Below are 13,749 nucleotides of genomic sequence, written 5' to 3'. Positions count from 1 at the left end.
TTCAGTCCCAAGATGTGCATTCCAGGTTATAATTTATTGCTAGTACAGCATGTCAAGCTGGATTGTCTAAAAGACACCTCTAGATACTGCATGGTGAAGGCCACAGGCACCCAGGAATCTGAAGATTTAAATTGTGCACAGATAGTTTTCCTCTCCCACAGTCCCCAAATCCACGGTAGAGGTGGCATTCCTCTAAGACAGATTTCTAAACTACACACCATGGACCTCACATGATCTCAGAATCCTGGATGGTTTTTACAAACAAGTGTCGAAAGGGTCATTTAGATCTGTTCGCAGGCCAACCACAGTGGCTCATACCTGTAATCCCAGCACTTTGGGAGGCTGAGGTGGGAAGATTACTTGAGGCCAGGAGTTCAAGACTAGCCTGGCCAACATGATGAAACCCAGTCTCTACTAAAAATACAAAAATTAGCTGGGTGCGGTGGCGCATGCCTGTAATTCCAGCCACTCAGGAAGCTGAGGCAGGAGAACTACTTGAACCCGGGAGGCAGAGTTTGCAGTGAGCCAAGGTCATGCCAAGGCACTTGCAGTCTGGGCAACAGAGTGAGACCCTGTCTCAAGAAATAAAAATAAAAACTCAAAATATCAAATAGAAAAGTACTTGTGTGCCTTGGAAATGTGCTACAGCAGGGGCAGAATGGCAAAATGGTATAAATGTGGATAAGCACAAAGAATATATAGAAATTTAGCTATACTTATTATTTCATACTTCTACCTTTTAAAAACTCATTTTCATTCCAATTTCAGTGTTTAACATTAACATTTTGAGGTCTATTCCATAAAATAATATTTAGAAACATATACAAATACAGTATTTTAGCTTTTTAAGAGTTATTTCAAAGCACATTTGCAGGGGGGATAATTATTATCGTCATTAAAGAAAAGGCTCTGGAAAGTCACCGTTTGCCCAACCAGCTAGACTGGGGCCAGAGCTCAATGTCCAAGTTATTCCTAAGATACCAGAGGGCCATTGTGGGTCAAAAGTTTATATTGTTAATTGCATGCCTTTGGTGCAGAAATATTTGACTCCTCATTATTGGTTTAGGTTAGTCAAAATTAATTACTTTCAACTTGCGTGATGACATTAAACTTTTCATTGTAGTTTTCTGTAGGTCTGTGTTGAGGAAGATTTTGAGGCTATGTCTGAGTTCTGCAAGCAAAAGTTGTGATGACTCAGCAATATCGAGGGCATTCAGGGGAGGGGTGGTGATATATAGGGCCATTTTTTGATTGTCCTGTTCTAAATTAATTTTAAGATTTCCTCTAGCTCTAAAAGTCTAATTCTGTTTATGAACATGGCAATCTGTTAATGATATATTATCAGTAAAAATTTTCAAGTACATGTGTCATTATTGTGTGCACGTATTTTAGCATGGAAAAGGTTCTGGAAAGATACTCTTTGAATTGTGATGTGATTATCTCTAGGTGTTAGAAATAAGGATGCTTATTTTTGTCTTTGTTTTCTAATTTTTCTTCAGTGATCATATATTGCTTTTATAACGAAATTGTAAAATATTTCAAAAAGTCTGATACTAAAGCAGGTGCTTAAATCCATTTCCAAATTACAAATGTTACCAGGTATAAAATAAAGTTAATTACATTGTGTTAAATGAATCATTTATTATAGGTAGCAAAATAAGTCTCACAGATATCACTAAGTAGTATTTTACGTACACTTTAAGTTTATTATACTTTAAGTTCTGGGGTACATGTGCAGAATGTGCACATTTGCTACATAAGTATATATGTGCCATGGTGGTTTGCTGCAGCCATCAACCTGTATTTCTCCTAACACTATCCCTCCCCTTCTCCCCGACCCCCAACAGGCCCTGGTGTGTGATATTCTTCTCCCTGTGCCCATATGTTCTCACTGTTCAACTCCCACTTATGAGTGAGCAGATGCAGTGTTTGGTTTTCCGTTCCTGTGTTAGTTTGCTGAGAATGATGGTTTCCAACTTCATCCATGTTCTTGCAAAGGACATGAACTCATTCTTGTTTATGGCTGCATAGTATTCCATGGTGTATATGTGCCACATTTTCTTTATCCAGTCTGTCATTGATAGGCATTTGGGTTGGTTCCAAGTCTTTGTTCTTGTGAATAGTGCTGCAATAAACATACATGTGCATGTGCTGTTTTAGTAGAATGATTTATACTCCTTTGGGTATACACCCAGTAATTGGATTGCTGGGTCAAATGGGATTTCTAGTTCTAGATCCTTGAAGAATCACCATACTATCTTCCACAGTGGTTGAACTAATTTACACTCCCACCAAGAGTGTAAAAGTGTTCCTATTTCTCCACATCCTCTCCAGCATCTGTTGTTTCCTGACTTTTTAATGATAGTTGTTCTAACTGGTGTGAGATAGTATCTCATTGTGGTTTTGATTTGCATTTCTCTAATGATCAGTGATGATAGCTTTTTTTTCATATGTTTCTTGGCCACATAAACGTCTTCTTTTGAAAAGTGTCAGTTCATATCCTTTGCCCACTTTTGAATGGGTTTGTTTGTTTTTTTCTTATAAATTTAAGTTCTTTGTAGATTCTGGCTATCAGCCCTTTGTCAGATGGATAGATTGCAAAAATTTTCTCCCATTCTCTAGGTTGCCTGTTCACTCTGATGCTAGTTTCTTTTGCTGTGTAGAAACTCTTTAGTTTAATTAGATCCCATTTGTCAGTTTTGGCTTTTGTTGCCATTGCTTTTGGTGTTTTAGTCATGAAGTCTTTGCCCCTGCCTACGTCCTGAATGGTATTGCCTATGTTTTCTTCTAGGGTTTTTATGGTGTTAGGTCTTATGTTTAAATCTTTAATCCATCTGGAGTTAATTTTTGTATAAAGTGTAAGAAAGGGATCCAGTTTCAGCTTTCGGCATATGGCTAGCCAGTTTTCCCAAAACCATTTATTAAATAGGGAATCCTTTCTCCATTGCTCATTTTTGTCAGGTTTGTCAAAGATCAGATGGTTGTAGATGTGTGGTGTTCTTTCTGAGGCCTCTGTTCTATTCCATTGGTCTATGTCTCTGTTTTGGCACCAGTACCATGCTGTTTTGATTACTGTAGCCTTGTAGTATAGTTTGAAGCCAGGTAGTATGCTCATGGTCTCAGCCTAGAATCTCCTTAAGCTGATAAGCAACTTCAGCAAAGTCTCAGGATACCAAATCAATGTGCAAAAATCACAAGCATTTCTATACACCAATAACAGACTAACAGAGAGCCAAATTATGAGCAACCTCCCATTCACAATGGCTACAAAGAGAATAAAATACCTAGGAATACAACTAACAAAGAATGTAAAGGACCTCTTCAAGGAGAACTACAAACCACTGCTCAAGGAAATAAGAGAGGACACAAACAGATGGAAAAACATCCCATGCTCATGGTTAGGAAGAAGCAATATTGTGAAAATGGTCATGCTGCCCAAAGTGATTTATAGATTCAATGCTATCCCCATCAAGCTACCATTGACTTTCTTCACAGAATTGGAAAAAAACACCTTAAACTTCCTATGGAACCAAAAAGAGCCCACATAGCCAAGACAATCCTAAGCCAAAAAAAAACAAACAAAGCTGGAGGCATCATGCTACCTGATTTCAAACTATACTACAAGGCTACAGTAATCTTCCTATTGACTGCATAATATTCCTTTTTAATTTTTTTTGAGACGGAGTCTTACTTTTGTTGCTCAGGCTGGAGTGCAATGGCGCAATCTCGGCTCACCACAACCTTCGCCTCCCATGTTCAAGTGATTCTCCTGCCCCAGCCTTCTGAGTAGCTTGGATTACAGGCATGTGCCACCATGCCCAGCTAATTTTGTATTTTTAGTAGAGACAAGATTTCTCCATGATGATCAGGCTGGTTTCAAACTCCCGACCTCAGGTGATCCACCCACCTCAGTCTCCCAAAGTGCTGAGATTACAGGTGTGAGCCACCGCACCTAGTCTATATTCCATTTATAGATGAACCATAAATTGTTCAGTTAGTGCCCTGTTAATTAACACGTATGTTTTCCAAAATTTTTAGCTATTTTAGGCCAGGTGTGATGGCTCACCCCTGTAATCTCAGCACTTTGGGAGGCCGAGGCAAGAAGATAACTTGAGGTTAGGAGTTTGATACCACCCTGGCAACCATGGTGAGACCCCATCTCACTAAAAAAATACAAAAATTAGCCAGGCATGGTGGCGGCCACCTATAGTCCCAGCTACTAGGGAGGCTGAGGCAGGAGAATCGCTTGAACCCAGTAGGGGAAGGTTGTAGTGATCTGAGATCTTGCCACTACCCTACAGCCTGGGAGACAGAGCAAGACTCTGTCTCAAAAAAATGAAAACAAAAATTATTTAGCTATTTTAAGCAATGCAGCCTTGAATAGAGTTGTACATATATCTTTGAACATGTGTGAATATTACTATTAGATAAATTCCTAAAAGTATAATTGTTAGGCCAAATGTACGTGCATTACAAATTTTGGTAGATGTGTTTCAAATTACCTACCAAACACATTGTACTAATTTACATCCTCACTAATCATGTATGGGAGTGCTAGTTTTATTAAATTCATGTCAGTATGGCATATTATCAAACTGGAATTTTAAATTTACCTATAGGTGAAAAATGGTAACTGGAAACTGCCTGTAACTGTCCATTCCCATTTTTACATTGTGTTTTTCTCTAACCATTCTTCCAGAAATGGTTAATGAGTTAACAGATGATAACAAGACATCATCTAAAATTAGTTTCTTGTAAGTTGTCATTAGTATCTTTAAAAATATAGATTCCCTTCCCCCTAATTTCATAAGCATCTATGGGAAGCTTTCTAATTGCAAAGCTGTACACTCTGGCTCTGGAGGGACAAAAAGATTGACTGGATAAAGGGTCTCTCTTAGAGAGCTCACAATTTAATGGGAAAAATGTAAACAAAAAGACATGCTCTTAAAATATTATAAGAGCTGTAGGGGAGCATAGGAGGTGCAAGGGATTTCTTTAAACAGATTGAACAGGGAAGGCTTAACATAGGTGCAGTATGTCCTTGAGGGATAGAGTATTAGTTTTCTAGGGCTGCTGTAACAACCTATATACCACAAACTGGGTGACTTAAAAAAGCAGAAACTTATTGTTGAGATGGAGCAGGGACCCCTCTTAGGGGCCTGCCAGGTACCCCCTTCCAAGCATGGAAATAAAGGAAAATTGTGAGTTCCTTTCAAGGCAAATGCCAGGCATCTAGCTAGCCCTGAGAAGTAAATGAACGACTTGATAAGTGAGAAGGTGACAATAGCTAAAACAATAGCTAAAAAGTTGGAGTCACGAGATGGTTTGTTCCCTATAGAAACTAAGCATAACATCTTCACATATGTCTTTGAGTTGTTTTTCAGAAACTCAGACCCCCACCAAATGGATCTGCTGGTCTGTAGACCTCAGATAAGGGGGAACTGGGGACTGAACCACTGTTCTTTGTTCTAAATTCTTGCCTGTGGGGCCTGGAGGAAGTCATGCCCACAGAATAGATCTTTCTGCTAACCCCAAGTTTTTAGACAAAACTTTGCCTCCACAACCAACTGCAAATCAGAGTCTTTGAATCCATCTATGACCTGTAAGCACCCCTACTTCAAGATGTCCCACCTTTTTAGGGCAAACCAATATATAACCTTGATGTGTTGATTTACAAGTTTGCCTGTAATTTCTGCATTCCTGAAATGTATTCCTGCCTTTAAAAACCCTTGCCTGTAAGCCATCGAGGAGGTCAAGTCTTAAGCATGAGCTGCCCGATTCTCCTTCTTGGTGCCTTGCAAATAAATGCCCGCCTTTCTCCCACTGCAAAACCTCCATGTGGAAGTTTGGCTTTACTGTGCCAGGAGAGCGGACCCTGTCGGTTTGGTAACATCGTCTCACAGTTCTGGAGGCTATAAATCCAAAATCAAAGTGTTGGCAGGGCCACACTTTCTGAGGCAGACTCCTTCCTTGCTACTTCCTAGTTTCTGGTGGTGGCTGTCAATCGTCACGGCTCCTTCACTTGCTGCTGCATCGGTCCAATCTCTGCCTCCATCACTGCATGGCTGTCTTCCCATCATTTTCCTTCCATGCATGTTGATGTCCATGTCCAAATTTCCCCCCCCTTTTCATCAGAACACCAGTCATATTTGATTAGAACCCTCCCTAGTGACCTCATCTTAAGCATCTGTGAACACCCAATTTCCAAATAAGCATATTCATAGGTACCGGGGGTTAAAACTTCAACACATCTCTGGGAGAACACAGTTCAACCCATAAAAATGGGTAGGATTTTTTCTTTTTTTCTTTTTGAGACAGGGTCTTGCTCTGTTTCCTAGGCTGGAGTGTAGTGACATAATCATAGCTCACTGCAGCCTCAAACTCCTAGGCTCAAACAATTCTCCCATGTTAGCCCCCCCAAGTGCTGGGAGCCACTGTGCCCAGCCAAGATTTCAATAAAAGAGAATGGCGGGTAGTTGGTGGAGCATAGGTATCCTAGGAAAAAAAGAATAAGATGAAGACTTATCAAGAAGAAGTACAGGGCAAGTCAAGAAAACATCAAATAGAGTTTGTCTAGTATTGTGAGCAAGAGCATGTTGCAAGTGAGGGGGCTGTGGAAGAGGGCTTTGTGTCCATTGGCTCTCTGGGGAACGGGCGACCACTGAAACTATCAGAGTGCATAGTTCAATTACTGTGTCCTGAGGCTATTACTCTGTGCTGTGTGGATGACCGATTAGATGAGGAAACCAGTGAAGGCAGGAGGACGAGAGAGGAAACTATTGTAGCTGCTTCCAAGAGGTCAGGCAGTAAACCTTGAACTTCTAGTCTGTGGGTGATGTCTTCTGCACTCATCCTCATCCTCAGACCCTCTACCACTGGGGTATGAAAGGGCTGCTTGCTTCTGATTTGCAAATTCCTGTAATCCAGATGGATCTGTCTTCCCCATCAGAAGAACTGTTTGAAATATACTCCTATATTTCTTTATCCAACGGGGTTGCTTTATGAGTTTCAGTGTTGCACATTGCCAAAGGTTACACATGTTGCTTGCTCTGAAAGAGGCCTGGGGGTTGTTTACGACTTGTTGGAAGGCCTTTCTTTCTGCTGTTTTCCTTAGCATTTTCAGACAGACTCGCCAAAACATCTTGAACCAGAAAAAGAAATTTGAAAAGCGTCTTCTCCTTTAAGTTAAGAGCTTTTCTGCACCTTTTCTTCAAAAGAGCGTGTAAAAGTGGGTTAATGGCTGAATTAAGCAGTGCCGGCCAGGCAGATATTGTCTGCATCTGTGGAGGAAGCGTCCACCCACTGTTTACCATTGTGCTTGCCTGCGATATGCTTACAATTATGTAGGGGATCCAGCAACAAAAGAAAATAAAAGTCACCAGAAATAGATGAAAGGTACTATTGTATTCAGGAGCAGGGGTGGTGCTCATTTCAAAATCTTCTGTTTTCTGCTCTAAGGACCAGAGGAGCTGGTTAGGTATATAGTGTGAGCCATAGTCTGAGACTGAATAGTGTTGCTATCTGGGACTGTTTCTCTTGAGATCCTTGAATACATTAGAATCTTCTTAGCAGAGAAGGCTATCCTTGTCTTCATCATTCTCAGTAATTGACTTTCAATACCCTGTATTGATTGGCTTGCTCCCTATCTATGTCTGCTGCGTAAATCTAACATGATGTACCAACAGAGAGGGAACAAGAACAAGATGCCATAAGCCTGATGGGTTCGCCTGAATGCCCAGTGTTGCAGGTAGCTGCCTAATATTTAAAAGGCTACCATCTTACAAGGAGGAAACTTTAACAAGGCAACTTAAATTCAGATCCAAAATCCCAGTGCTATAATTGTTTTAAAGGTACCCCGTGTGCTGTCTCAAACACCATACATCGACCTGTAACATTGTAGCTGATGCGTATGCTCAAGGTATGCGATAGAGCAAAAATCTATTGACCAGATAAGCTGAAGCAGGCTATGTTCTAACTGACAAAACAGGATTTCTAATCACTAGGTGGTCCTGGTAGCAAAGCTGAGTTCAAAACATAAAAACAAAGCAAAAAATGTTTGCGTCAAGATTAGGGATGCTAGATAATACATTTTTGAAATGCAATATGATAAATTCTAACCTCACATGTATTCATTGCCCTCTGGAAGAGTAGATACCAGTTTTTCAGAGAGTAATTTGACTTTAAGATCAAAATGACTTTTATAGACACTAATTTTCCGTTTATTCATTTATTCAACATTGTTAGCACCTTACGTTGGTAGGAGGTAAAGTATCCCATAAGCTATTCAATTATCTTTAAAAATAAACAAATATATGAGCACCTTAACAGCAAATACCAGGGTAGGAAAATTTACAGAAGCAATGCTTTTTTAAAACTGTAAATAATAACCATGCTGTATTATCTTTGCATTCAAGAAGGTTGGGATATATTCCTTTTAAAATCTCCTTTTCCTTAAAATGTAATAACAGGAAATGAAAGCATTTGGGACTACTTTTTCTTAGTATTACATGTACTTAGGAAATAAAGACATTTATGTAAAGAATTATATGTATGTATGTGTATATATACATTTGTATACACATAGAAATATATTTTAATAGCAATATCTATAATGAAATTTGTAGAAAATAATCACTTTGATTTTACCTTTTTTCCTTTGTCTCCCTCCTTTTCTTTGATCTTTCTGTTTTCTTTCCTGATTTGTTTTCCATCTTCTCTTGTTAAATTTTCTTCCTTTTCTCCCTTCTTTGCTTGTTTCCTCTTTACTTTTCTTTTTCTCTTTTCCCCGTCACATCTTATAAATATCATTTCATACGCAATATAATTAGTAAATATTTCATTAAATGTTAAATATATATTCGTTATCAAATACTTTTATACAAAACTTTCTAAAACCTATGCTGTAACAATAAAAGGAATGAAACTCATTAAGAAATTGTTCTTTTTCTCATTTTGCATAAAGTTTGCAGATAAATGACTCCATCTTTCATATTCAAATTCCAGAAGGTAAACATAAAAGGAAAATAAAAAATTACTACATAATCAAAATGAATTTTAATGAGAATTTAAAAAAAAACACACGGCTTCAGTGATACTGTTTGTCTTACTTCTATATTACCAAAGACAACACAACTGGCAAAATATTTGCCCATATATTTCAACCTTGGCATTGCAGAATTTAAACACTTGGTGACAAGAAATACAAAAATCACAAGAAAGATTTTTAGGAAAAATGGTACCTGCGGATCAAAGCAAAACATTTGAGATGCTAGCAAAGCATGATAACTTCAAAGGTTGTTCTCTGAAGAGCTGTGAATCTGCTTTAGGTATAAAGCTTGCAAGAACCTGAGCATCCTGAAAACATTCCAGATTAACTTCCCAGTTTGAAGGAAAGCTAATTGTTTTCTGGCCCTGAAAAGGATGGTAGTTTGAAAGCTAAAGTCCAGAAATCAATTTCTAAAATATGTCTTTCTTGGAGAATCTGTTCTTACACAAAAGCATGACTACATACTGAATACTTTGTTCAGGAACTGAGTTTAATAAACAACCAATATTTAAATAAAGGAAGAATGGCAGGCAGAGATGAGATTCTCATTTGTAAATGCATTAAATACCAAAGGTTACACCAGTAAAAACTGATGCTCTTTTTTAAAGTGTTTGCTGCTCAGAACACTCACCAGCTCTTCGTCTCTCTCATTACTTTTGATCAAATTGCATCGAGGCTGATTGATTACCGTCTTTCTTCTAACTGTTAACTTTATGAGACTTCTTCATTATGCTCCAAGGAGGACATCTTTATTACAAATAGACTGGGGTGCAGATGAAGTTTGTTCAAAATTGATATTTCAATACAAGCACAATATGCTTTTGTATTGAAGCGGAACGAACGTTAATCCCTCTTTGGGCATTCACATCGTTTTCTCTCTTCTTTTCCTTGATCTCAGTGATGCCATTTTTTCTTCTACAGACCTCAAAAGTTATTGCCCATGCTGTGTGCCCAGCATGTACCTACTAAGCTTTGCAGGCTTCTTTTCCTACATGGATCCTTTTCTGCCAAATGTAATTTTGCTTTTACTGTGCACTGAGGCTTTCTTCTCCCTCACTTTCACATTATAATACAACTCATAAATTGCCCAACAGTAATTCATCAATGAGGTAAATTGTACTCGTGATAGTTTATCCATGAGCGTCAAGGATCTACTCCTATTGCTTGTTTAGGGTTAGCTTGAGACCTCTCCTGTGTTAAGAAAACTTTTGAGCTGGGCGCGGTGCCTCACGCCTGGAATCCCAGCACTTTGGGAGGCCGAGGCGGGTGGATCACAAGGTCAAGAGATCGAGACCATCCTGGTCAACATGGTGAAACCCCGTCTCTACTAAACATACAAAAAATTAGCTGGGCATGGTGGCGCGTGCCTGTAATCCCATCTACTCAGGAGGCTGAGGCAGGAGAATTGCCTGAACACAGGAGGCGGAGGTTGCAGTGAGCCGAGATCACGCCATTGCACTCCAGCCTGGGTAACAAAAGCAAAAAAACTCCGTCTCAAAAAAAAAAAAAAAAGAAAGAAAGAAAAAAGAAAACTTTTGAAGAGTAGAACCATGTTCTGCCCACCTGGGCATTGGCAAGGAAGTGAAACAGGGCCATCCTATGGGCAGGATTCCAGCTTCTGAAGCTGGGTCAGAACCCTGCTCAACACCAGGTAAGAGGATCCGCCATTCTCCCCTTCATTGTCGAGTAAATCCAGAACAAATTGCATGTGCTATTTGTGTGTAACGTTTAATCCTCACAATACCCAAGGTAGGAAAAGTAAAGATGTAATCAATCAGTATCCCCTTCCAAGAGAGGAATGAGTCATAAGAGGAAGATGAGCTTAAGGCGTTTTCCAGCATTATAAATAACTGTCTAAAGCATCTGTATTTGTAACTGTGCTTAAAGTGTTTCTCTGAAAAAAAACTATACGTTGTATCTGTAAATGGGGTAATAATAGTTCTTATGTCGTATGGTTATGTTGAAGATTAAATGAGATAATTCTTGTAAAACAACCTAGTACCTGTGTTAGTACTCAAAAATAGTAGTAATTATTAGTATTACTATTAATTAGTATATTGTCCTGTAGGCCATCCTTGCTCACTATTTTATACAAAAGTCATATAAAGCTAGGCAGTGTTGTATGTGTTTAAACTAAACAATAAGTAATTTTTAAGAGGCATGTGTTTTTCTACCCAAATTTGTTAGCTGTCTTTTTTAAACACTAATATTTGGTGAAGAAAAAAGGTTGTCATTTTTAGGAACCCAATTTTTTATATTACATTATTACCAATAATGTGCTGTCCTGATCTTGAGACAGTGTTAGAACTGAAGATGAAGCAAGGAATAATAATTACAACACAAATAAGGTTTACCTTCCTCCTTTTATCTCACTTTTTAAATGTGAAACCATATAAATACCATCCTACTCTTCCATTCCAATAATGCTGAGGAATCTCAGAAATCAATTAAATGTACAAGAAGGTACATTGTGAGATTTGTTACTGGTTGTGACGTCCTGACAACTCACAGCTGTAATATTGCTCCCCTTGGACACATAATCATTTTTTGCCTATTAAGTACTGTGACCCAAGAATATATGAGTCTAATCTTTAAACACTGTCTCTCATTGTTTTTGTGTCCCTTAAAAAAACAAACCAGAAATACGCAGTCTAATACACTGCTGGTGAGAGTCTACCTTGATACAACATATTTGGAGATTTATTAAAACTTTAAGTGTGCATACTCTCCAATCCTGCAATTTCACTTATAGAAATCTTCTCTGCAGGAATACTTGTACAAATGCACAAAAGCATATATATTAGGATGTTTACTGAAGCACTATTTATAATAAGACAATACTGTCCCCCAACTTAAAAGTCCATTGGTAGTGGTTAAATAAAATATGATGCAGCCGGGCGCGGTGGCTCATGCCTGTAATCTCAGCACTTTGGGAGGCCCAGGCGGGTGGATCACAAGGTCAAGAGATCGAGACCATCCTGGTCAACATTGTGAAACCCCGTCTCTATTAAAAATACAAAAAATTAGCTGGGCATGGTGGCGCATGCCTGTAATCCCAGCTACTCAGGAGGCTGAGGCAGAATTGCCTGAACCCAGGAGGCAGAGGTTGCGGTGAGCCGAGATCGCTCCATTGCACTCCAGCCTGGGTAACAAGAGTGAAACTCTGTCTCAAAAAATAAATAAATAAATAAAAATACGATGCAGTCTGATAATAGAATACTATGCAGTTGTTAAAAACACTAAACTAAATATTAATAGGAAAAAATGAAGGAATGGACACCAAATCACAGAGTAGTTTTTCTCTAGGAGAGATACTATGGGGATCTTTACTTATTTTTTCCATTATATATCTTACTAATAGTTGAAATTTTAAAATAAGAATAAATTGCTTTTGTTAGCAGGAATAGATACATACACACATACACACGTATATATTTAAATATACAGTAAAATAAATACGTAAAAGAAAACCTCAAAGGAAAGTACCAGGTCAACCAGACTGGTTAGCTGAAGTAAAACAGGAATAACATTAGATCTCCAGACTTCAAGTCTATTGTGTTTTTTTCTTATAAGAATACATATTCTTTTTTTTTTTTCAGTCTTTCATATGATTTTATTTTCTTCCTTCAACCATAATGATATGATATCCAAATTTTGTCTTAACTGGTGGGTCTGTAAACACAGGCTTATCCATCCCACTTACAGGCAAGGCAAATGCTGCTTCTTGAAATGGTCCCACCATGGACCCTCTGGTCATCCAACCCAAGTCGCCCCCTTGCCTGGCTTTATCTTCACTATATTGTGCAGCCACGTCATTGAATCTCATCCCAGACTTTAACTTTTCCATGGCTTCTATGATTTTGCCGTGTTTTTCACATACAATGTGTCTGACCTTTACTGCATTGCCACCACTTTTGGGACCTCGAGCCTTCTTGTCAGCACTGTCACTGCCAGAGGCTGCTCCCCCTTTCCCCGCTTTTCCAGAACCACTTTTTCCTTTGGGCGGCATCTTGGAAACCTGCTGTTGAACTCCAAGAATACATATTCTTAAGCATGCCATATATAGTATTGGTGTATCTACAAAAGGAAAAAGGCCATCAGATTTGGTAAACTCTTTTTTTTTCTTTTCTATGGTGTCGGAAACTCTTCGTTCTTTTCAAATTTAGTATTCTTTATGACTCTAGGACTCCCTCCTCCCCTGCGCCTGGCCCCCGCCTTGTTAACGAGTCCCTCCCCTTACCCCTGCCTCCTCCCAGACTCCTAGCCCCCTCTCCCATTTGAACTCACCATGTTGAATGGGCTGCTCTTGAGGCAAATCCAATTGAAAATTAGTGGCTGTGCATAGCATGATGAAAAGTATTCTAAGAACCAATCTGGAACATAGTGTCATGATCAATTAGAGCATGAGTATCATAAAGATTATCATCCCTAGAGGTAGCAATAGTTTTATAACTTTTCTTGGGGTTAAGGTCTCAGAGCATTAGAAGTTTTTGAGAACTGGCAAAACAAAAAGCAAAATCCCAACACATTAAGCCATTGTGTTCTGAGGAATAGTAATCTGCATCATGACTGTTTAGTTCTGGGAGGGAAAGGACCTGGGGTTATACTGTTAACCCTTGAGTCTGGGTTCCTTTTGTATTTAGCTTTTTTTTTTTTTTGCTTTTTTTGTACATAGCCTTTGAGCTTCAAAGAGGACCATGGTT

General features: G+C 38.8%; 1 protein-coding gene across 1 annotated transcript; it reads right to left on the bottom strand.

Moving 5' to 3' along the window:
- Positions 1-12,640: 12,640 nt before the first annotated feature.
- On the bottom strand, positions 12,641-13,071 carry LOC105716448 (peptidyl-prolyl cis-trans isomerase NIMA-interacting 4-like). Its single transcript, XM_064365740.1, has one exon. The coding sequence runs from the start codon at positions 13,053-13,055 to the stop codon at positions 12,660-12,662; it is 396 nt and encodes a 131-aa protein (XP_064221810.1). The 5' UTR covers positions 13,056-13,071; the 3' UTR covers positions 12,641-12,659.
- Between the last annotated feature and the right edge of the window lie 678 nt (positions 13,072-13,749).

This window comes from Aotus nancymaae, unplaced genomic scaffold (genome assembly GCF_030222135.1).
Source record: "Aotus nancymaae isolate 86718 unplaced genomic scaffold, 86718_ANA_hifiasm-v0.15.2.pri h1tg000062l, whole genome shotgun sequence".
In the NCBI taxonomy this organism is placed as follows: Eukaryota; Metazoa; Chordata; class Mammalia; order Primates; family Aotidae; genus Aotus; species Aotus nancymaae.
The sequence above is the reverse complement of the archived record's forward strand: the minus strand, read 5'-3'. Positions and strand labels throughout refer to the sequence as shown.